The following is a 21,907-nucleotide window of genomic DNA, read 5'->3' as shown; positions in this document are numbered from 1 at the left end:
TCGCCATAGTTCCAGAGGACCATGGGCTGCTCTTTCCCTTTGAGAGCTGATTCTTCATGATTTAACCCGAGAGTCACCACATCTCAGGCGAGGGGCAAGGTTTAGAAGGCGAGGCCTTTGTGAATAACCTCAGCTGGAATGGGAATTCAACCTGCGCTGTTGGTGTCACTCTGCATCATGAACCAGCTGTCCAGCCAACTGAGCTAATCAACCTCCAAAAACAGTTTTGCGGGAAGCACGGTGGTTCAGTGGTTAGCACTGCAGTCTCACGGCGCCGAGATCCCAGGTTCGATCCCGGCTCTGGGTCACTGTCTGTGTGGAGTTTGCACATTCCCCCCGTGTTTGCGTGGGTTTCGCCCCCACAACACAAAGATGTGCAGGTTAGGTGGATTGAACAGTCTAAATTGCCCCTTAATTGGAAAAAATGAATTGGGTATTCTAAATTTTTTTTTAAACGGTTTTACTCAGTTGCACCTGATTTATCTGTAAAGCGATTGCAGCAGGACTTGAAATTGCATTGCTAAAGACCACTGCTAAGCATTGGCTTGCCTATAAATGGACACAGCACAGGGTGTGGCTGGAACTGAGAAAGTCTTTCATTCAACTGAGCTGTTTGAAGAATAAACCTATTTGAGGTAAAAGACTAGTTTTAGACTAATTGTTTCACCATATACAATTATTGGAATTAACAGAGCTTTTGGTTCTTATCTGATCTGAGGTAACCTGCTACTTATATATTTATATAGCATAGCACTTCAATCTTTAACTTAATACATTTACAAATGAATAATTCTATCTAAAAAAAAAAATAAGAAGTTAACCTACTTATATGACTTTTATTTTTTGTTCTGGATAGTTCTGTTTGGTACTGGAGATCGAGTGGTAGAAATGGAGGATACAGAGGATGACGATCTTGCCACATCTGTGTAAGTAAGCTTCTGTCGTCGATTAAGATTAAGATTGTACATGTTAAGATTTGGAGTATAAAATGTGAGTCTTGGACTCGGAGTATTTCAGGAATTCAGAACTTTGTAATTTTTCAATGGCCTCAGTAACGCGAAACAACAAAATAAAAGGACTTTTTTCAATGGCAAGGACAAAAACTGCATTGTAACACAATCTCGATGACGCATTATTCAGCATTTGGTGTCCTCCATTGATCTTATAAGCATGCGAATAATCAATTTTTCTTCAAGTCTCCTAAGCTCAGAATGTCCTTGAAACCGTAACAGAAATTGTATAATCAAACTTCTTCCTTCATATGAACATTTAAGTAATGACACCATGGCAAATGTTGCTATTTAATTATAGTTACTGCGGTGATAGAAACATCAAATATCTACCCATTTTGTGGTCATTAGTTGGGAATCATATGCTTTCCCTTTCAAGCAGCTTACTTTATCTCAGATTTTGTGAAGATTTTAAGATACCTCCAAATTCAAATGTTGTCTTGTACATTTAAGATTCATCACAGAAATGTTCAGGACATTATGCAACCAAAAATGAACTAAACTTTAATCATATCCCATGATAAGCATCTGAATGGGGATGCTACCAAAAAGATGACCAGACATTCCAAAAGGGAAAATATACAGGAACAGCCAGGAATTCATTTTCACTTTTAGCCAATCTTGATAACAATTGGTATGCAGGAGGACACCTGTCATAATCACAGAGTTGTTACAGTGTAGAAGGAGGCCATTCAGCCCATGGTGTCTTGCACTGGCTTGTCAAGTGAGCAGTTTACCCAGTGCCATTCCCCTTTTTCCCATAATCCTGCATATTCTTCCCTTTCAGATAATACTCTTAATTCCCTTTTGAATGCTTGACTGAACTGGCCTCCAATACACTCTCAGGAACTCCATGCCAGGCCTTAACTACTTGCTGCGTGGAAAACTTCTGTAATTTCTGTCACTTTTTTGCTTCCTTTGCAGTTGCATCTAATCAGTGCCCTCTCGTTATCAGTCTTTTCATGAGTGGGAATAGTTTTCCCTATCTACCCGCATGGTTTTGAATACCCTTTTCTCTAATCTCCTCTCAGACATCTCTCCTCCCAGGAAAACATCCGTCCAAAGGAGGCCATCCGGCCCTTTGAGCCTGCTCCATCATTCAATGAGACCATGGCTGACCTGATTGTAACCTCAACTTCATATTCCCACTTACGCCCAATAAACTTTCACCCCTTTGCTTATTAAGAATCTATCTGCCTGTGCCTTAAACAGTGGCCCCTAGTTCTGGATTCTCCCTCAAGAGGAAACATCTGCTCCACATCCATCCTCAGGATCTTGTATGTTTCGATCAAGTCGCCTCTACTCTTCTAAACTCCAGCGGATACAAGTCTAGCCTGTCCAACTTTTCCTCATCAGGTGTAAGTTTAGTAAACCTCTGAACTGCTTCAGGTCTCACGAATGTCCTGTATAACTGAAGCATAAGCACCCTAGATTTGTATTAAATTCCCCTATTAGATAATAAGACCTATTAACTTTGCTAATTACTTGCTGAACCTGTATACTGCCTTTTTGCAATTCATGCACGAGGACCCCCAGATCCCATTGCATCTTAGTGCTCTGCAATCTCTCATCATTAAGATAATATTGTTACAACACCCTGGGCCAGAACGCGGTCAATTCCAACCCCACTTGACCCAGAGTCGCAACACGGTGGAAATTAACTTTTATTTTAAAATACCCCAGGCCTTTGGCTGCCCAATAACTACAGTCACCAACTTGTAAATTTAAATACAATTTAACTTTTTATTATTAACTGTAACTATAATTAAATAGGCAGCAAATACAACTGGTTAACTGCTAACTAACGCCCCCCACCCTTTTAACTCGCGGCATTCTATACACACACACACACAGACAAACAAACACAGGGGAAAGAGGTGTGTAAAATAATGATGATAGTAATAGGATAAGAGTCTTTGTTGCAGTTGGATGATTTCCAGTTTGTTGTTTCTTTAGTCTGGGCTTTCAGATGGATGTTATCTTTTCTTTCAGCTTGCAGTGGTTTTCACTGTGGACTTACAGAAATAGCAGGTTGTCAGCATTCAAGAAAGAAAGAGACAGTTTCTTTAAGGGTCTGGAAGCTTTTGACTTCAGACAATAGGCAGCAAAGCAGACAAAGAGAGCTGCTTCCACCTTGAGGGTCCAGTGGTTTCTCCTGGATTCTCTCCGAACAGCTCCATCTGACAGGAACCAGTCACTGTCGGTTGCTGGTCAGAATACTGTTCCTGGCCAATCCCTTGGCCACCACCAACCAATCGAAATTAACCCCTCCAATCTCTTGGGTGCCATAAAGTTCTTCTGCCCATAATACATAACTTTATGCAGTGTGCTACTTTGAGATCCTTACTTCCTCTGCTCAACTTAAAGGTATGCCTCCATTAACGATCCATGGATCAAAATCGATAGAGTCAATATAAAATAAATAGGACTAAGGGAATCAACAGTAAGGGCCCTTACAATATGCTTGCTTTTTATATTTTCCTGCCAAAATTTACAATTTCGTACTTCCCCACTTAATACTCCATTTGCCAGATCTTTGCCCACTCACTTAACCTATCTTTACTCTTTTGTAGCCTACTTGCGTCCTCTTCACATCTCACTATCCTACCTATCTTTGTCATCAGCAAATTTAGCAATTATACCTTTGATCCCTTCATCCGAAGTAATTTCTATAACTTATAAACTTTTGAGGCCGCAGCACTGATCCCAGTGGCATACCACTTGTTACATCCGGCCAAACAGAAAAAGATTCATTTATGTCTATCCTCTGTTTCCTGTTAGCTAACCAATCTTCTATCCATGCTAATGTTACCCCTTACACCATGAGCTTTTATATTTCGCAATGACCGTTGATGTGGCACCTTATTAAATGCCTTCTGGAAATCTAAATACAGTGCACAGATTCCTCTTTATCCTCAGCATATGTTGCTACTTCAAAGACCTCCATCCAATTGGTTAAACATGATTTGCCTTGCACAGAACCATGTTGGCTCTGCCTACGTGCCATGCTATAACGTCTTTATCATCCCAACTTCTGCACTCTACCTACGTAATTGAAGTTCCTCATCCCTGGAACCATTCTTGTGAATCTTCTCTGCACATTCCAATGCCATCACATCCTTCCTAGAGTGCAGTGCCCAGAACTGGGTGCAATACTCCAGCTGGGGCTGAACTAGTATCTTAAACACATTCAACATAACCTCCTTGCTCTTGTACTCAATGCTCCTATTAATAAAGTATAGGATACTGTGTGTTTTATTGAGCACTCTTAACCTGCCCTGCCACCTTTGATGTCAAATGATAAAACAACTCCAAAGTGCTTTTCTCTGACATTCATACCAGGTCAATTTTAAACTTAAAATACCAAAATCTTTCCAATATTGAAAAAAAACAATTATTATCAGAATGATTGATTACACTAATACATTTTTTAAGAGGGTGCAGGAACATAGAGACTTGGAGATGTATATAGATAGACCTTTTGAAGGTGAAAGGACAGGTTTAGAAGGTTATTAAATAACATTTGGAATTCTCATCATAAACCTAGGCAGAGTAGAAAAACAAGGGAGTCCTGCTAAACCTGTATAAAACACTCGTTAGACAGCAGCTGGAATACTGTTTCTAATTCTTGGTACCACTCTTTAGAAAAGAAGTTGAGGCCTAAGAGATGGTGCACAGATTTACTAGAATGGCATTAGGATTGAAAGACTTTGATTATGTGAAGAGAATAGAAGAATGGGCTTGTTCTCCTTGGACGAAAGAAGGTTAAAGGGAAACTTAATAGCAGTATTTAAAATCATGGGTTTTGATGGAGGAAATAAGGAGAAACTGTTTCCTTTGGCAGGAGGGGCAAACAGCGAATACAGATTTATAGTAAATAGCAAAAGAACTAGATAATTCAGCAACCGTGATGTCGTCAAGAGAGATGAGGTGGGAAAATGCAATAAGTTGTTGTGATCTGGAATACACTGCCTGAAAGACTGCTGGAAACAGATTCAATAATAACTTCCGAACAGGAATTGCAGAGCTGTGACAAAGGAGGAGGAGATTCGGACTATTTGGATAACTCTTTCAAGGAGCCATCACAGATATGGGTCAAATGGCCCACTTCTGTTCTGGGTCATTCCATGATTCATAGTGATTGAATCCCAAATTGTAGGTTTTGTTGCACCCCGCTATTGGAGTGTTAGTGATAATTTCAAGACTAAATTGGGTAATTATGTATATAATAGTGTGTAAACCTTCCACCTTTGCTGTTCAAATATATCTTCAGCTTCTCTTGGAGGGACAAGGTCACTAGCTTGGGTTCTGAAGCTTACTAATTCTGTCAGCATACATTCATTACGGAGCCAACAAAGTCTGCAGTGGCTTGGCCACATCATCGGATGTATACCCAAAATACCTTTTGTGCGGTGAACTAGCCACTAGATCACCACCTGACGGACGTTCATGCCTTCACAACAAGGACACCTGTAAGTGAGAGATGTAGATGGCAGACACTAATACAGCCAAAGAGAAATAGAAGATAGCCACCAATGATTGGGACCTCTGAAGGAGCATCAGAAAAGACGAGGGGAAATGGAAAGCTCACCTGGCTGAGAAGAGGCCCAGAGAAAACAGGCCAATGAATTATGTATGTTCTTTATCCACTATCCTGTGTGCAGAAAATACAAAAGAGTCTGCACTCCAGACTGGGGCTCCTGAACCACACCAGGCGATGTTTAACACCGAGTTGAGCACCACTCCCAAATTGTCTCATGAAACAGAAGGCTGCCAGAGAAAAATAGTTGTGTGGAATAAAATCCTTGATTCCTATTATCCTTGAGGTTAATTTACCTCTCATTACAATTTTTAAAGCTCAGCATACATAGCAAGTTGCACCTAATTTGGTTGTAGGAAGAACAACAACTTGTATTTATATAGCGCCTTCACAGGAGGATTATAAAGCAAATTCGACACCAAGCCAAAGGAGTGAGGAGATATTTGAGCAGATGGTCATCAACCTGGTTAAAGAGGTGACCTCATGGTAGTATCTAAAAGGGAGGTGACTTCCGGTGACGGCGGGCGAGAGGCGGCCACACAATGGAGGGCTCCCGTTCGGCAACGGCATTTCCGGGGCTTTAAGTCCGGTCCCAGGGTCCACGGAGGCGGCAGAAGCAGGGAGAAGGCACGGAGGAGGCACAGTGAAGACACAGGAGGAAAAAAAGAACAACGAATAATGTCGAGGGTGAGCAAGAAAGCGGCCGGAAAAAAAACAGCTGAAGGTCCGTCGGGGAGTGGAAGGGTCACCAAGGAAAATGGAGGCTGGAGCATCAGGGAAGGCCGCACTGCTTACGGCTGAAGAAATAACTAAGGTGATGGCTGCGGAATTTGAAAAGCAGTTGGCGCAGATTGCGAAATGCATGGAGACGGTGAGGAAGGAGATGAGGGAGGTTTTGAGTGTGCTGGTGGAGGAGGCGGTTTCCCCGGTGAGGACGGAGGTGGCAAGCGCAGTGGCGGAGGTGCGAGAGCAAGGGGAAGCGCTGAAGGAAGTGGAGGAGACATTATTGCAGCACGGTGATCAACTTGCCTCGATGGGGAAGGAGATGCGGAAGGTGATGGATACTAACAAGGATCTGCGAGGAAAAATGGAAGACCTGGAAAACAGATCCAGGTGACAGAATTTGAGGATTGTGGGGCTGCCCGAAGGAGTTGAAGGACCGAAGCCGACTGAGTATTTTGCCGCGATGTTGGCAAAACTATTGGGGGAGGGCGAGGATCCCTCCCGATATGAACTGGATCGGGCTCATCGGTCGTGGAGGCCTGTACCAAAGGCGAGTGAGCCACCAAGGGCAGTGACTCTGTGCTTCCGTAGGTACAGTGTGAAGGAGAAGGTCCTGAGCTGGGCCAAGCAGAAGCGGGTGGTGCAGTGGGCTGGAGCTGGTATACGTGTATACCAGGACTTTACGGTGGAGCTGGCAAGGAGGCGGGCTGCCTTCAACCGGGTGAAGAGGGCACTGTACATTAGCAAGGTGCGGTGCGGCATTGTATATCCAGCGAAGCTGAGGGTGACTTACAAGCTCAGGGACTTTTATTTTGGAACGGCGGAAGCAGCGGAGGAGTTTGCGAAAGCAGAAGGACTGTGGCAGAACTGACAAATTGAGAAATGGCCATGTGCCGATGTAACCTCATGACTGTATTTTCTTCTTTTTTGTTTCACTGCGCGCAGGTGTAGAGACTAAAGGAGCCAATGTGGTATATATTTGGACAAGGGAAGGGACGGGACTTTCACTCAAAATGAGGGTTCTTTGGGGTGTAGGTGGATATGCGGGGTGTGTTTGTTTTTTTAATTTTTTTTTATAAATATTTTATTGAAAATTTTTGGTCAACCAACACAGTACATTGTGCATCCTTTACACAATATTATAACAACACAAATAACAATGACCTATTTTATAAACAAAAACAAAAAATGAATAAATAATAAATAACAAAAATGAAAACTAACCCTAATTGACAACTGCCTTATCACAAGTAACACTCTCCAAAAATATAATTTAACAGTCCAATATATAATTATCTGTAGCAACGACCTATACATATTATACAGTATATATTAACAACCCTGAGAGTCCTTCTGGTTCCTCCTCCACTCTCCCCCCCCCCCCCCCCCCCCCCCGATCCTGGGCTGCTGCTGCTGCCTTCTTTATTCCATTCCATCTATCTTTCTGCGAGGTATTCGACGAACGGTTGCCACCGCCTGGTGAACCCTTGAGCCGACCCCCTTAGAACGAACTTAATCCGCTCTAGCTTTATAAACCCTGCCATGTCATTTATCCAGGTCTCCACCCCCGGGGGCTTGGCTTCTTTCCACATTAACAATATCCTGCGCCGGGCTACTAGGGACGCAAAGGCCAAAACATCGGCCTCTCTCGCCTCCTGCACTCCCGGCTCTTGTGCAACCCCAAATATAGCCAACCCCCAGCTTGGTTCGACCCGGACCCCCACTACTTTTGAAAGCATCTTTGTCACCCCCATCCGAAACCCCTGTAGTGCCGGGCATGACCAAAACATATGGGTATGATTCGCTGGGCTTCTCGAGCACCTCGCACACCTATCCTCCACCCCAAAAAATTTACTGAGCCGTGCTCCAGTCATATGCGCCCTGTGTAATACCTTAAACTGAATCAGGCTTAGCCTGGCACACGAGGACGACGAGTTTACCCTGCTTAGGGCATCTGCCCACAGCCCCTCCTCGATCTCCTCCCCCAGCTCTTCTTCCCATTTCCCTTTTAGTTCATCTACCATAGTCTCCCCTTCGTCCCTCATTTCCCTATATATATCTGACACCTTACCATCCCCCACCCATGTCTTTGAGATCACTCTGTCCTGCACCTCTTGTGTCGGGAGCTGCGGGAATTCCCTCACTTGTTGCCTCGCAAAAGCCCTCAGTTGCATATACCTGAATGCATTCCCTTGGGGCAACCCATATTTCTCGGTCAGCGCTCCCAGACTCGCGAACTTCCCATCCACAAACAGATCTTTCAGTTGCGTTATTCCTGCTCTTTGCCACATTCCATATCCCCCATCCATTCCCCCCGGGGCAAACCTATGGTTGTTTCTTATCGGGGACCCCCCCAAGGCTCCAGTCTTTCCCCTATGCCGTCTCCACTGTCCCCAAATCTTCAGTGTAGCCACCACCACCGGGCTTGTGGTGTAGTTCCTCGGTGAGAACGGCAATGGGGCTGTCACCATAGCCTGTAGGCTAGTCCCCCTACAGGACGCCCTCTCTAATCTCTTCCACGCCGCTCCCTCCTCCTCTCCCATCCACTTACCCACCATTGAAATATTAGCGGCCCAATAATACTCACTTAGGCTCGGTAGTGCCAGCCCCCCCCTATCCCTGCTACGCTGTAAGAATCCCTTCCTTACTCTCGGGGTCTTCCCGGCCCACACAAAACCCATGATGCTCTTTTCAATCCTTTTTTAAAAAGCCTTTGTGATCACCACCGGGAGGCACTGAAACACAAAGAGGAATCTCGGGAGGACCACCATCTTAACCGCCTGCACCCTCCCTGCCAGTGACAGGGATACCATATCCCATCTCTTGAAATCCTCCTCCATTTGTTCCACCAACCGCGTTAAATTTAACCTATGCAATGTGTCCCAATTCTTGGCTATCTGGATCCCCAGGTAACGAAAGTCCCTTGTTACCTTCCTCCATGGTAGGTCCTCTATTTCTCTACTCTGCTCCCCTGGATGCACCACAAACAACTCACTTTTCCCCATGTTTAATTTATACCCTGAAAAATCCCCAAACTCCCCAAGTATCCGCATTATTTCTGGCATCCCCTCCGCCGGGTCTGCCACGTATAGTAGCAAATCGTCCGCATACAAAGATACCCGGTGCTCTTCTCCTCCTCTAAGTACTCCCCTCCACTTCTTGGAACCCCTCAACGCTATCGCCAGGGGCTCAATCGCCAGTGCAAACAATAATGGGGACAGAGGGCATCCCTGCCTTGTCCCTCTATGGAGCCGAAAATATGCAGATCCCTGTCCATTCGTGACCACGCTCGCCATCGGGGCCCTATACAACAGCTGCACCCATCTAACATACCCCTCTCCAAAACCAAGTCTCCTCAACACCTCCCACAAATAATCCCACTCCACTCTATCAAATGCTTTCTCGGCATCCATCGCCACTACTATCTCCGTTTCCCCCTCTGGTGGGGCCATCATCATTACCCCTAACAGCCTCCGTATATTCGTGTTCAGCTGTCTCCCCTTCACAAACCCAGTTTGGTCCTCGTGGACCACCCCCGGGACACATTCCTCTATTCTCATTGCCATTACCTTGGCCAGGATCTTGGCATCTACATTTAGGAGGGAAATAGGTCTATAGGACCCGCATTGTAGCGGGTCCTTTTCCTTCTTTAAGAGAAGCGATATCGTTGCTTCAGACATAGTCGGGGGCAGTTGTCCCCTTTCCTTTGCCTCATTAAAGGTCCTCGTCATTGAGTTCCAAGTACTTTTCAATGCAACCCCTCACCCTTAGACACACCCCCTCATCTGCCATTAGTCCCATGTCCATTCTCCAGGGTGGGCGCCCTCCTGTTTCCTCCCCTATCTCCAAGTCTACCCAGTGTGGAGCGTGATCCGAAATGGCTATAGCCGTATACTCCGTTCCCCTCGCCTTCGGGATCAACGCCCTTCCCAGCACAAAAAAGTATTCGCGAGTAGACTTTATGGACATAGGAGAAAAACGAGAACTCCTTACTCCTAGGTCTGCTAAATCTCCACGGGTCTACACCTCCCATCTGCTCCATAAAATCTTTAAGTACCTTGGCTGCTGCCGGCCTCCTTCCAGTCCTGGACTTCGACCTATCCAGCCCTGGTTCCAACACCGTATTAAAATCTCCCCCCATTATCAGCTTTCCCATCTCTAGGTCCGGAATGCGTCCTAGCATCCGCCTCATAAAATCGGCATCATCCCAGTTCGGGGCATATACGTTTACCAAAACCACCGTCTCCCCCTGTAGTTTGCCACTCACCATCACGTATCTGCCCCCGTTATCCGCCACTATAGTCTTTGCCTCGAACATTACCCGCTTCCCCACTAATATAGCCACCCCCCTGTTTTTCGCATCTAGCCCTGAATGGAACACCTGCTCCACCCATCCTTTGCGTAGCCTAACCTGGTCTATCAGTTTCAGGTGCGTTTCCTGTAACATAACCACATCTGCCTTAAGTTTCTTAAGGTGTGCGAGTACCCGTGCCCTCTTTATCGGCCCGTTCAGCCCTCTCACGTTCCACGTGATCAGCCGGGTTGGGGGGCTTCCTACCACCACCACCACCACCACCACCACCCCCCCCCACCACCCCACTTGTCGATTAGCCATCCCCTTTTTCCAGCTCCTCACCCGGTTCCCACGCAGCTGTATCTCCCCCAGGCGGTGCCCCCCCGCCCATCCCCTCCCATACCAGCTCTCCCCCCTCCCCAGCAGCAGCAACCCAGTAATTCCCCCCTCCCACCCCCCCCCCCTCGATCCCCCGCTAGCGTAATTACTCCCCCCATGTTGCTCCCAGAAGTCAGCAAACTCTGGCCGACCTCGGCTTCCCCCCGTGACCTCGGCTCGCACCGTGCGACGCCCCCTCCTTCCTGCTTCTCTATTCCCGCCATGATTATCATAGCGCGGGAACCAAGCCCGCGCTTCTCCCTTGGCCCTGCCCCCAATGGCCAACGCCCCGTCTCCTCCACCTCCCCTCCTCCCCCCATCACCACCTGTGGAAGAGAGAAAAGTTACCACATCGCAGGATTAGTACATAAAACTCCTCTTTCCCCCCTCTTCGCCCCACCACTTTGTTCAAACGTTCTTTTTAATAATCCGCTCATTCCAGTTTTTCTTCCACAATAAAAGTCCACGCTTCATCCGCCGTCTCAAAGTAGTGGTGCCTCCCTCGATATGTGACCCACAGTCTTGCCGGTTGCAGCATTCCAAATTTTATCTTCTTTTTATGAAGCACCGCCTTGGCCCGATTAAAGCTCGCCCTCCTTCTCGCCACCTCCGCACTCCAGTCTTGATAAACGCGGGTCACCGCGTTCTCCCATTTACTGCTCCGAGTTTTCTTTGCCCATCTAAGGACCATTTCTCTATCCTTAAAACGGAGGAATCTCACCACTATGGCTCTGGGAATTTCTCCTGCTCTCGGTCCTCGCGCCATCACTCGGTATGCTCCCTCCACCTCCAACGGACCCGCCGGGGCCTCCGCTCCCATTAACGAGTGCAGCATCGTGCTCACATATGCCCCGACGTCCACTCCCTCCGCACCTTCAGGAAGACCAAGAATCCTCAGGTTGTTCCTCCTTGCGTTGTTCTCCAGTGACTCCAACCTTTCCACACATCGTTTCTGATGTGCCTCATGCGTCTCCGTCTTCACCACCAGGCCCTGTATGTCGTCCTCATTCTCGGCTGCCTTTGCCTTCACGACCCGAAGCTCCCGCTCCTGGGTCTTTTGTTCCTCCTTTAGCCCTTCGATCGCCTGTAGTATCGGGGCCAACAGCTCTTTCTTCATTTCCTTTTTGAGCTCTTCCACACGGCATTTCAAGAACTCTTGTTGTTCAGGGCCCCATGTTAAACTGCCACCTTCCGACGCCATCTTGGTTTTTGCTTGCCGTCCTTGCCGCTGTTCTCAAGGATCCACTGCAATCCGGCCACTTTCTCCTCCTTTTTTCATCCGTATCCAGGGGGGATTCCCTTCTGGTTTACCGCACAGTGTTTTTAGCCGTCAAAATTGCCGTTGGGGCTCCTATCAAGAGCCCAAAAGTCCGTTTCACCGGGAGCTGCCGAAACGTGCGACTCAGCTGGTCATCGCCGGAAGTCTCGATATGCGGGGTTTGTGTGCTAAAAGGGGATCTTTGGGCTTTCCTAGGGCCGAGCAAGTGGGAAAGGGACCCGGGCGGGGGCCTCCACACTGGCCGGTTTAAGCCGGCCAGTGAATGGGAGTGAGGTGGGGGGAGGGGCTGCGGCCATCGGAGCCTGGCAGAACAGGGTCCGAATGGTCTAGCCGGGGTGGAAAGTTGGGGGGAAGGAACCGAGGTTGGGAGGAGGAGTTTTACAAGAGGCAGTGGACGGGAGGAGCTGGAGACCTGGGGTGGGGTGGGGGGGGGGGGGGGGGGGGGGGGGCTGGGGGAGCTGTGTAAGATTAAGGGTGACTACGGGTAATCCCTGATTCCTTTTTGTCATTTGTTTATGTAAACATGCGGGTTGAGGTTTGGGGGTTGGTGGGTAGATGGGATCATTGTTATTATCGGGACTGACATATCTTGCTGATTATTGTTTATTGTTGATGGATGTAAATGTGGGAGAAAATGTGAAAAAGGAGGGGAATAAATTTTTTTTTTTTTTTAAATGGTAGTATCTAAAAGGAGGGAGACCAACACACGGGTTTAGGAAGGGGATTCCTGCCTTTGGGGGCTTAGGCGGCTGAAAGCATTGCCAAAAACGGTGGAACAATTTGATGGGATACTCAAGGGGCCAGAATTAGATAAGCATGGACATCCCTGAGGGCTGTGAGGCTGGAGGAGATTACAGAGCTAGGGAGGGATAAGGTCATGGAGGGTTTTGAAAATGAGGCTGCTCATTCAGTGCTGCATTTCAGAAAAGCTGACAGATAATTTAGCAACGGTGAAGTTGTTGAGAGGTGAGGTAGAACTGGTGGCACACCCGGTGTACAGGTGAAACTAGCACTGTGTTTTCAGATGATGTCGCCGATGGGAAACTTGTAAATAAAAGGGGAGCGTCAAACAGATAATAGTTTGAAGGATCTCAACTTACAGACAGCAATCAGGACATGTCAAAAACATGTCATTCATACTAGGTGAAGGTGCAATATGGCTCCCCCCTCCCGCAATACCCATGTTTGAATCTATGCCCATTTCTGGAAATTAGGTATACATGATGCATAAAAAATAGTAATATTGTATAACTATGCAATAATTACATTTTTTAAAGTTAATATCCCTTTTTTCATCTCTTTATTTATCCAGTTCATCTGCTATTGATACTGAGTTTGATACAGTCATTGGGCACATGGAAGATATTATTATGGGTAGGTGAAAACAGTGCTAAATAAATTAATTTAAAGTTACATTTTTTACCTTGTTTTCACACTTTGTAGCTACCACCAGTTTCACAGCCATTTGCTCCAAATGACATTTGTAGCATTCTAAATATCTTAACCCTTATATTTGGCGTGTTATTTTAATTGGCATGTCATTGCTGTACTATATGGAACCAAATTTGAGATATGAGAGAACAGAATTGGGAATAACATCAGCTGTTGAAGTTTTTTTTGTATCCAGAGTTTGTGTTCACATTCGTAGATTTCTTTTACAGTTCTGAGAAATGTTTTACATCATTGCTTATGATAATATAACAGCAGGAGAGTTACACCATGTAACACATGGTTAATTTGTATTAACAAGGGAAGTGTTTACATGTTGATATACTAATATATGTAAAGGGACAGCCTAAAAGAAAAGTGGCTGCTGCTAGGCTCGTGCCCATTTACACGTGCTTTATTTAGGCTGATTTGACTCTTGTAAGTCACAAAACAATTCCTGATCCTCTAAGCAAACACACTTTGAGGTTAATTAGAACTTAATGCCCCTGCAAAAAAATCCTTCTCTTCAAATTGGCAGTTGCTTGTAAATTGCTCACATTTCTGAAGTCAATTTGATTTCAGAACCAAAGTATAATCTCTGTGATCATGTCATGAATTCCTGTTCTTCCTTATCAATTGAGACGAGAAGAAGGTAGATTGATTTTAGGAGGGAGACACAGATCAGAGAAGAGAAATAAACAGTGCCCAAATAAAAAAAAATATGCAGGGGGCAACTTCCGGAATGAACGTTGAATAAATAATTGAATGCAGGGGCCTTTTGTCCTCAACCATCACCCTCTGCATTCCTGGGGAGGGGAGGGAAGGCTTGGTCCTTGCCAATTGGGTCCTTGAGAGTGCCGATTCAGTGCAATTTCCCCTTCACCGAGGCCGAGGTCACAGGCTGGGAGAAATCAGCATAACATTTCTAATGGCACAGCCCATCTTTTTCCTTCCCCTGGCCCCAAGCAGCATTTAAACTGCAGGCCCAGACACTGTTGTTGCTTCTTCTCCTGAGGGGTTGGGGGAGGGGGGGGGGGGCGGTTGCAGGGGCTGGTGTGGGTGCTGTTTCTTTCCCCACCCATTCTCCCTCCCACCATATTTCCTTCTGGATATAAGCAAATTACTGCAGATGCTGGAATCTGAAACCAAGGAGAAAATGCTGGAAAATCTCAGCAGGTCTGGGAGCATCTGTAGGGAGAGAAAAGAGCTAACGTTTTGAGTCCAAATGACCCTTTGTCAAAGCTGAGCTTTCATATTTCCTTTTCAGGACATAAGAACTAGGAGCAGGAGTAGGCCATCTGGCCCTTCGAGCCTGCTCCGCCATTCAATGACATCATGGTTGATCTTTTGTGGACTCAGCTCCACTTTCCCGCCCGAACACCATTACCCTTTAATCCTTTATTCTTCAAAAAACTATCCATCTCTATCTTGAAAACATTTATTGAAGGAACCTCAACTGCTTCACAACCCTTTGGGTGAAGACGTTCCTCCTAAGCTCAGTCTTAAATCTCTTCCCCCTTATTTTGAGGCTATGCCCCCAGTTCTGCTTTCACCCGCCAGTGGAAACAACCTCCCCGCATCTATCCTATCTATTCCCTTCATAATTTTATATGTTTCTATAAGATCCCCCCACATCCTTCTAAATTCCAACGAGTACAGTCCCAGTCTACTCAATCTCTCCTCGTAATCCAACCCCTTCAGCTCTGGGATTAACCTAGTGAATCTCCTCTGCACACCCTCCAGCGCCAGTATGTCCTTTCTCAGGTAAGGAAACCAAAACTGAACACTTCTCCAGGTGTGGCCTCACTAACACCTTATACAGTTGCAGCATAACCTCCCTAGTCTTAAACTCCATCCTTCTAGCAATGAAGAAAAAACTCCATTTGCCTTCTTAATCACCTGTTGCACCTGTAAACCAACTTTTTGCAACTCATGCACTAAGACACCCAGGTCCCTCTGCACAGCAGCATGTTTTAATATTTTATCATTTAAATAATAATCCCTTTTGCTGTTATTCCTACCAAAATGGATAACCTTGTCAGCATTGTGTTCCATCGGCAGCATGGTGGCACAGTGGTTAGCATTGCTGCCTCAAGGCGCCGAGGTCCCAGGTTCGAACCCGGCTCTGGGACACTGTCCGTGTTGAGTTTGCACATCTTCCCTGTGTTTGCGTGGGTTTCGCTTTCATCCCCACAACCCAAAGATGTGCAGGGATTGGTCAAGCTAAATTGGCCCTTAATTGGAAATAATGAATTGGGTACTCTAAAATGTTTTTTAAAAATATTGTATTCCATCTGTCAAACCCTAGCCCATTCACTTAAACTATCCAAATCCCTCTGCAGACTTCCAGTGTTCTCTGCACTTTTTGCTTTCCCACTCATCTTTGTGTCATCTGCAAACTTGGACACATTGCACTTGGTCCCCAACTCCAAATCATCTATGTAAATTGTGAACAATTGTGGGCCCAACACTGATCCCTGAGGGACACCACGAGCTACTGATTGCCAACCAGAGAAACACCCATTAATCCCCACTCTTTGCTTTCTATTAATTAACAAATCCTTTATCCATGCTACTAATTTACCCTTAACGCCATGCATCTTTATCTTATGCTGCAACCTTTTGTGTGGTACCTTGTCAAAAGCTTTCCGGAAATCCAGATATACCACATCCATTGGCCCCCCATTGTCTACCGCACTGGTCATATCCTCAAAATATTCCACTAAATTAGTTAGGCATGACCTGCCCTTTATGAACCCATGCTGCGTCTGTCCAATGGGACAATTTCGATCCATATGCCTCGCTATTTCTTCCTTGATGATAGATTCCAGCATCTTCCCTACTACCGAAGTTAAGCTAACTGGTCTATAATTACCCGCTTTCTGCCGACCTCCTTTTTTAAACCGTGATGTCACGTTTGTTCATTTCCAATCCGCCGGGACCATCCTAGAGTCTAGTGAATTTTAATAAATTATCACGAGTGCATTTGCAATTTCCCTAGCCATCTCTTTTAGCACTCTGGGATGCATTCCATCAGGGCCATGGGTTCCATTATGGATTCTTGTGAGAGCCATGTTGGGCAGGTGGGTTTTAGTTGAAAGTAAGTCCCTCAAAAATGTTACCTGTTAGCTTTATGCCTAAAGAAAATCAGACTTTTTCTCTGGTATATATGGTATGTATACATAAAATTGATGAGCAATAAACACAAATAATATGATGCAGTGGCAAGGAAGGAAACATAGCGTTAATATGATGAGGACTAGACCCTTAATATTCAAAGATATAAGGTTTTCAAGAAAAGTAGAAAAGGGAGGTGGGCTGATAAGTACTGATTAGGCAAGATGTTATAGAGTTCGAAAGAGGAACAAGGACAGAATCCATTCGGTTAGAGTTGAAAATGATACGATCACACTCCTCGGGATAGTCTGTAGACTTCCAAATTTAACTTCACCTGAGAGGACTTTGTTCAACGTCTTGTTCTTTGTTCCGTTAACCTAACTGTATTCCTGAGACATAATTTTGTTCCTGTATCCTAGTTATGGGGGCTTTCTTTTGGGAAATCTGCTCTCTGAAGCTCCCTTGGCCTGTCCAGCTTCTCCTGATACTAGCTTACAATTAACTCAGAAAGTTATTTCGGTCCCAGAGTGGCCCCTGGTTGCTAAGCAACAACCTAGTTTTTCTTTAAATTCGGTTTGCTTTCATGTCGTAAACCCTCAGACATCTGAAACCAACCCAACTTGTCATTAACTCGTTCAAATACAGAAACACAAAATTAATTTAATCAAAGATATACCTTATTTCTAATGCCCAAAATTACAAATCTAAATTACTTAAAACTACCTCTGTTTTCTGACACTGTTAGTTGATTGAGCCTGCATGTGATTTCTATAGAGCAATCCAGTCCGCCCCATTCCTCCCTGTAAGTTTGTTTTCTTCAAACACCCAGCCATATTCCTTTTGAAATCATTGATTCACCATCATGATGGGGAGTGAGTTTCAATTCCTTACCCGTTCACTGTGCAAAAATGTTCATCCTCGTATCCCCCCCCCCCCGGTACCTATTTCCCAAACCATAAATCTGTGTGCCCTGGTCCATTGTACCATCAACCATTGGGAACAGTGTTTCCTTGCCTATCTTGCTCAAACCTGTCATAATCTTGCACGCCTCTATCAAATGTCTGCTCAGTCTCCTTTGCTCCAAAGAGAACAATCCCAGTTTCTCTAACCTAACCTTGTGGCTAAAATCTTTCACCCCTTGAACCGTTAAAACTCCTCTCCACTCTTTGAAAGACTCTCATACCCTTCTTAAAGTGTAGTAATGAGATCTGAACGTAGTACTTTAGTTGTGGCATAACCAGAGCTTTATAAAGCTTAAGTATAACTCCCCTGCTATTATACCCTCAATACCTCTACTTATGAAGTCCAAGGGGCAGCATGGTGGCACAGTGGTTAGCATTGCTGTCTCACGGCGCCGAGGTCCCAGGTTCGATCCCGGCTCTGGGACACTGTCCGTGTGGAGTTTGCACATTCTCCCTGTGTTTGTGTGGGTTTCGCCCCTACAACCCAAAGATATGCAGGGTAGGTGGATTGGCCACGCTAAATTGCCCCTTAATTGGAAAAAATGAATTGGGTACTGTTATATAAAAATAAAAAAAAATAAAAAATTTAACTTATGAAACCCAAGATCCTATATGTTTTGATAACCACTCTCTCAATATGTCCAGCCATATTCAAAGATCTATGCACATGGACCCCCAGGTCCCTCTCTCCTTGCACACTATTTAGAACTATGTCATTAAGTCTGCAGAGAGCTGCCATGCATGCGATGGGCCAAATAGCCACTTCTGTTCTGTAAATGATTCTGACTGCAGAGTCTGACAGGTTACATCAACAATTTCTGTATCTGTTTAGTGACACTGCAATGTATGCAAATACAGTTGCTGATCGAAACTTGTATTTAATGCTGCAGAATGTGTTCTTTTAATCCTTCTTTCAGACGAAGAATTTCAGCAGTTACAGAGAAATTTTATGGACAAATACTATCTAGAATTTGAGAATACCGAAGAAAACAAACTTATTTACACTTCAATTTTTCAAGAATATGTGAGTATCTACCCTTGATGACTTTTTTTGGTATCTCTCTGACAATCTTGAGATGTTCTAGAATACATAGATTCTATCTACAATTTCCTGAAACCTCCTAATAAAACTAACATTCTGTACCAATGGCAGTATCATTTTTATATGAGAGCCATAGTAAAGATGGGTGATGAGAGGAACTGGAAAACTGAAATGGATTTTGATATAGCCCCAAAGAGGAAAAGAAAACTGGGAAATATTGTCTGAAAACAAAAAGGAACTTGAGTGTCAGTAGATATCAGTAATAGTATTCAGGTAAGAATACCTTCCTCTGGAGATTTTGGTATTCCAGGACCAAGTAGCCATTTATTTTCCATATCTTTGTGTCATATGTTGTTCTGTGGAGGAGGGCTGTTCAGTTGGTTTGATTTTCAAAAGATATAAAGTTTTCCATGATTCTTTTAAAGAAGTGTGCAATTTTGTTTTTTGCTAAATATAAATTTAGAGTACCCAACTCTTTTTTTTCCAATTAAGGGGCAATTTAGTGTGGCCAATCCACCTACCTTGCACATCTTTTTGGGTTGTGGGGGTGAGACCCACGCAGACACTGGGAGAATGTGCAAACTCCACACGGTCAGTGACTCGGGGCCGGGATCGAACACGGGTCCGCAACGCCATGAGGCAACAGTGCTAACCATTGCACCACCATGCCGTCTGTAGAAGTGTATGATCTTAAATTATTTGACGGGGTCTACGATCGAGCTAATATGAGAACATATTTTGCCCGACAGGCAGTCCTTAGACTTGCGACACAATTAGTTCCTGACAACTGCAACTTAGGTTGAAACGTCTTAAGTTAGTACCGATTTTCCCATCAGAACAATGTTATAAATCAGGGACTGGTTCCTGATACCTTATTTTCACCAAAATAACTAGGAATGTTGTCCTTGGTCAATTATTAAAAACAGGAATATAGCAATAACTTAATATTATGAAATAATTTTAAGAAAAAGTTTGGAAACAAAATGATTCACTAAGTTGCGTCAGAACAGCAACTGGGCATCTTGAGCCAGGAATGATGCAGAACATTGATGTGCACTTATGAATGAACTTGTTCGCTGGCATAGCATTGTAAACCCGAAACCCACATTGAAAAGTAGAAAGTGTCAATTTATTTATTTTTTTTAAAATATTTTTATTGACGCATTTATATATATATCAAAAACAACCATACAAAAGAAAAGCAAACAGGAATACAAATAATCAAATAAAACAAATAACTAACATTCCGCCTCCCGCTCTCCACCTCCCCTACCTCCCTTTTAAACCCCCCCACCACTGTTGACATCTTAACTATTTTCGAAGTAGTCGATGAACGGCTGCCATCTCCGGGCAAACCCCTCCACAGACCCTTTCAAGGTGAACTTGATCTTTTCTAGGCTGAGGAAGTATGCTAGGTTGTTCACCCTCGATTTCGGCAGCCCCAGGTCCCGCCATTCCAATAAGATCCGTTTCTGAGCTACCAGGGAGGCAAAGGCCAAGAAATCAGCCTCTCTCGCCCCCGGGTCTTCTGATACTCCAAAGATCGCCACTTCTGGACTCGGGACCACCTTCACCCTCAAGACCTCCGACGTGACATCAGCAAACCCCCGTCAGAATATCTCCAGCTGGGCGGCACGTGGTGCAGTGGTTAGCACTGGAACTACGGCGTTGAGGACCCGGGTTCAAATCCCGACCCTGGGTCACTGTCCGTGTGGAGTTTCACATTCTCCCCGTGTCTGCGTGGGTTTCACCCCCACAACCCAAAGATGTGCAGGTTAGGTGGATTGGCCATGCTAAATTACTCCTTAATTAGAAAAAAAATAATTTGGTACTCTAAATTTAAATAAAGCAGAATCTCCAGTTTCGGACAAGCCCAAAACATGTGAACATGATTCGTGGGCCCACCCGCACATTATCCACACCTATCCTCTACCCTCAAAAGTCCTCAAACATCCCATTCACCCCAGCCGGACTAAAACCGTGTTCCCCCTCCTTTCCAATCTCCCTCACCGCCTCCTGCTTCCTCAGTTGATGTGCCAACATCCTACTCGCCTTTTCTCCATATTCATAGACTGCCCCCCGGCCCTCCTCAACTGCCCCACCGCCTTACCCGTAGATATCAGTCCAAAAACCATCTGGAGTTTCTGCCGCTCCCTCAACAACCCAGCCTCCGGGGCCTCCAAATACCTCCTATCCACCTGCAGGATATTATCCGTTAACCTCGCCACCTCTGCCCACTCCGTCTTGACTCTATGCACCCGTATTGATAACGCACCCTCACCTCTGCTTTCAACAGCTCCTATAGCGTGGCGGCCGAAACCTCCCCCATGTCATTCAGCTCCACATAACCTCGAATAGTAGCCCTCACCTACTCACAAACCTCCTCATCTGCTAACAGTCCCACATCCAGCCTCCACTGCGGGCGCTGTCCCCCTCCCCGATCGACCTGCAAGTCCACCCAATGCGGCGTGTGGCCTGAAACCACAATCGGCGAGTACTCCAAACTGACTACCCCCGCCAACGACGTCTTGTCCATCACCAAATAATCGATCCGGAAGTACACCCTATACACATGGGAGAAGAACAAAAATTCCTTCACCCTCAGCCTACCAAATATCCATGGGTCCACTCCTCCCATATGCTCCATAAACTCTTTCCATTCCCTCGCCATCGCTGATACCCTCCCCGACCTCTGACTCGACCGATCCAATTTCGGTTATCAACCGGTGCAAGTCCAGGTCAGGGATCTTCCACAGCACCCGCCTCATAAACTCAACATCGTCCCAGTTTGGGGAGTAAACATTCACCGAAACCACCGGCATCCTCTCCAATTTCCCACTCACCATAACCAATCTCCCCCCAGAGTCTGCCACTATTTTCCCAACCTCAAATGCTACCTGCTTATTTATAGGAACGCCACCCCCAGCATCATCAAATCTAATCTTGAATGAAAGACCTAACCTACCCACCCTTTCCTTAGCCTGGTCTGATCCCCTATCTTCAGGTGTGTTTCCTGCAATAATGCCACATCCGCCTTTAAGCTCCTCAAGTGCGCGAACACATGGGACCTCTTGACCGGCCCATTCAACCCCTCTCACATTCCATGTGATCAGCCTGGTCAGGGTTCCCCCCTC

The 21,907-nt window shown here is 45.5% G+C and overlaps 1 protein-coding gene across 3 annotated transcripts in view; it reads left to right on the top strand.

Annotated features, from left to right (window-relative positions):
* The window catches only part of arl2bp (ADP-ribosylation factor-like 2 binding protein), a 52,813-nt gene that overhangs the window by 14,762 nt on the left and 16,144 nt on the right, over positions 1 to 21,907 (top strand). For all 3 annotated transcript variants that reach the window (XM_072518399.1, XM_072518401.1, XM_072518400.1), the window contains exons 2-4: positions 857 to 926; positions 13,537 to 13,598; positions 18,649 to 18,755. In XM_072518399.1, coding sequence (XP_072374500.1) covers positions 857 to 926; positions 13,537 to 13,598; positions 18,649 to 18,755 — 239 coding nt within the window. The remainder of the gene's footprint in view (positions 1 to 856; positions 927 to 13,536; positions 13,599 to 18,648; positions 18,756 to 21,907) is intronic.

Source organism: Scyliorhinus torazame, chromosome 10, assembly GCF_047496885.1.
Source record: "Scyliorhinus torazame isolate Kashiwa2021f chromosome 10, sScyTor2.1, whole genome shotgun sequence".
Taxonomy (NCBI): Eukaryota; Metazoa; Chordata; class Chondrichthyes; order Carcharhiniformes; family Scyliorhinidae; genus Scyliorhinus; species Scyliorhinus torazame.
The sequence above is the reverse complement of the archived record's forward strand: the minus strand, read 5'-3'. Positions and strand labels throughout refer to the sequence as shown.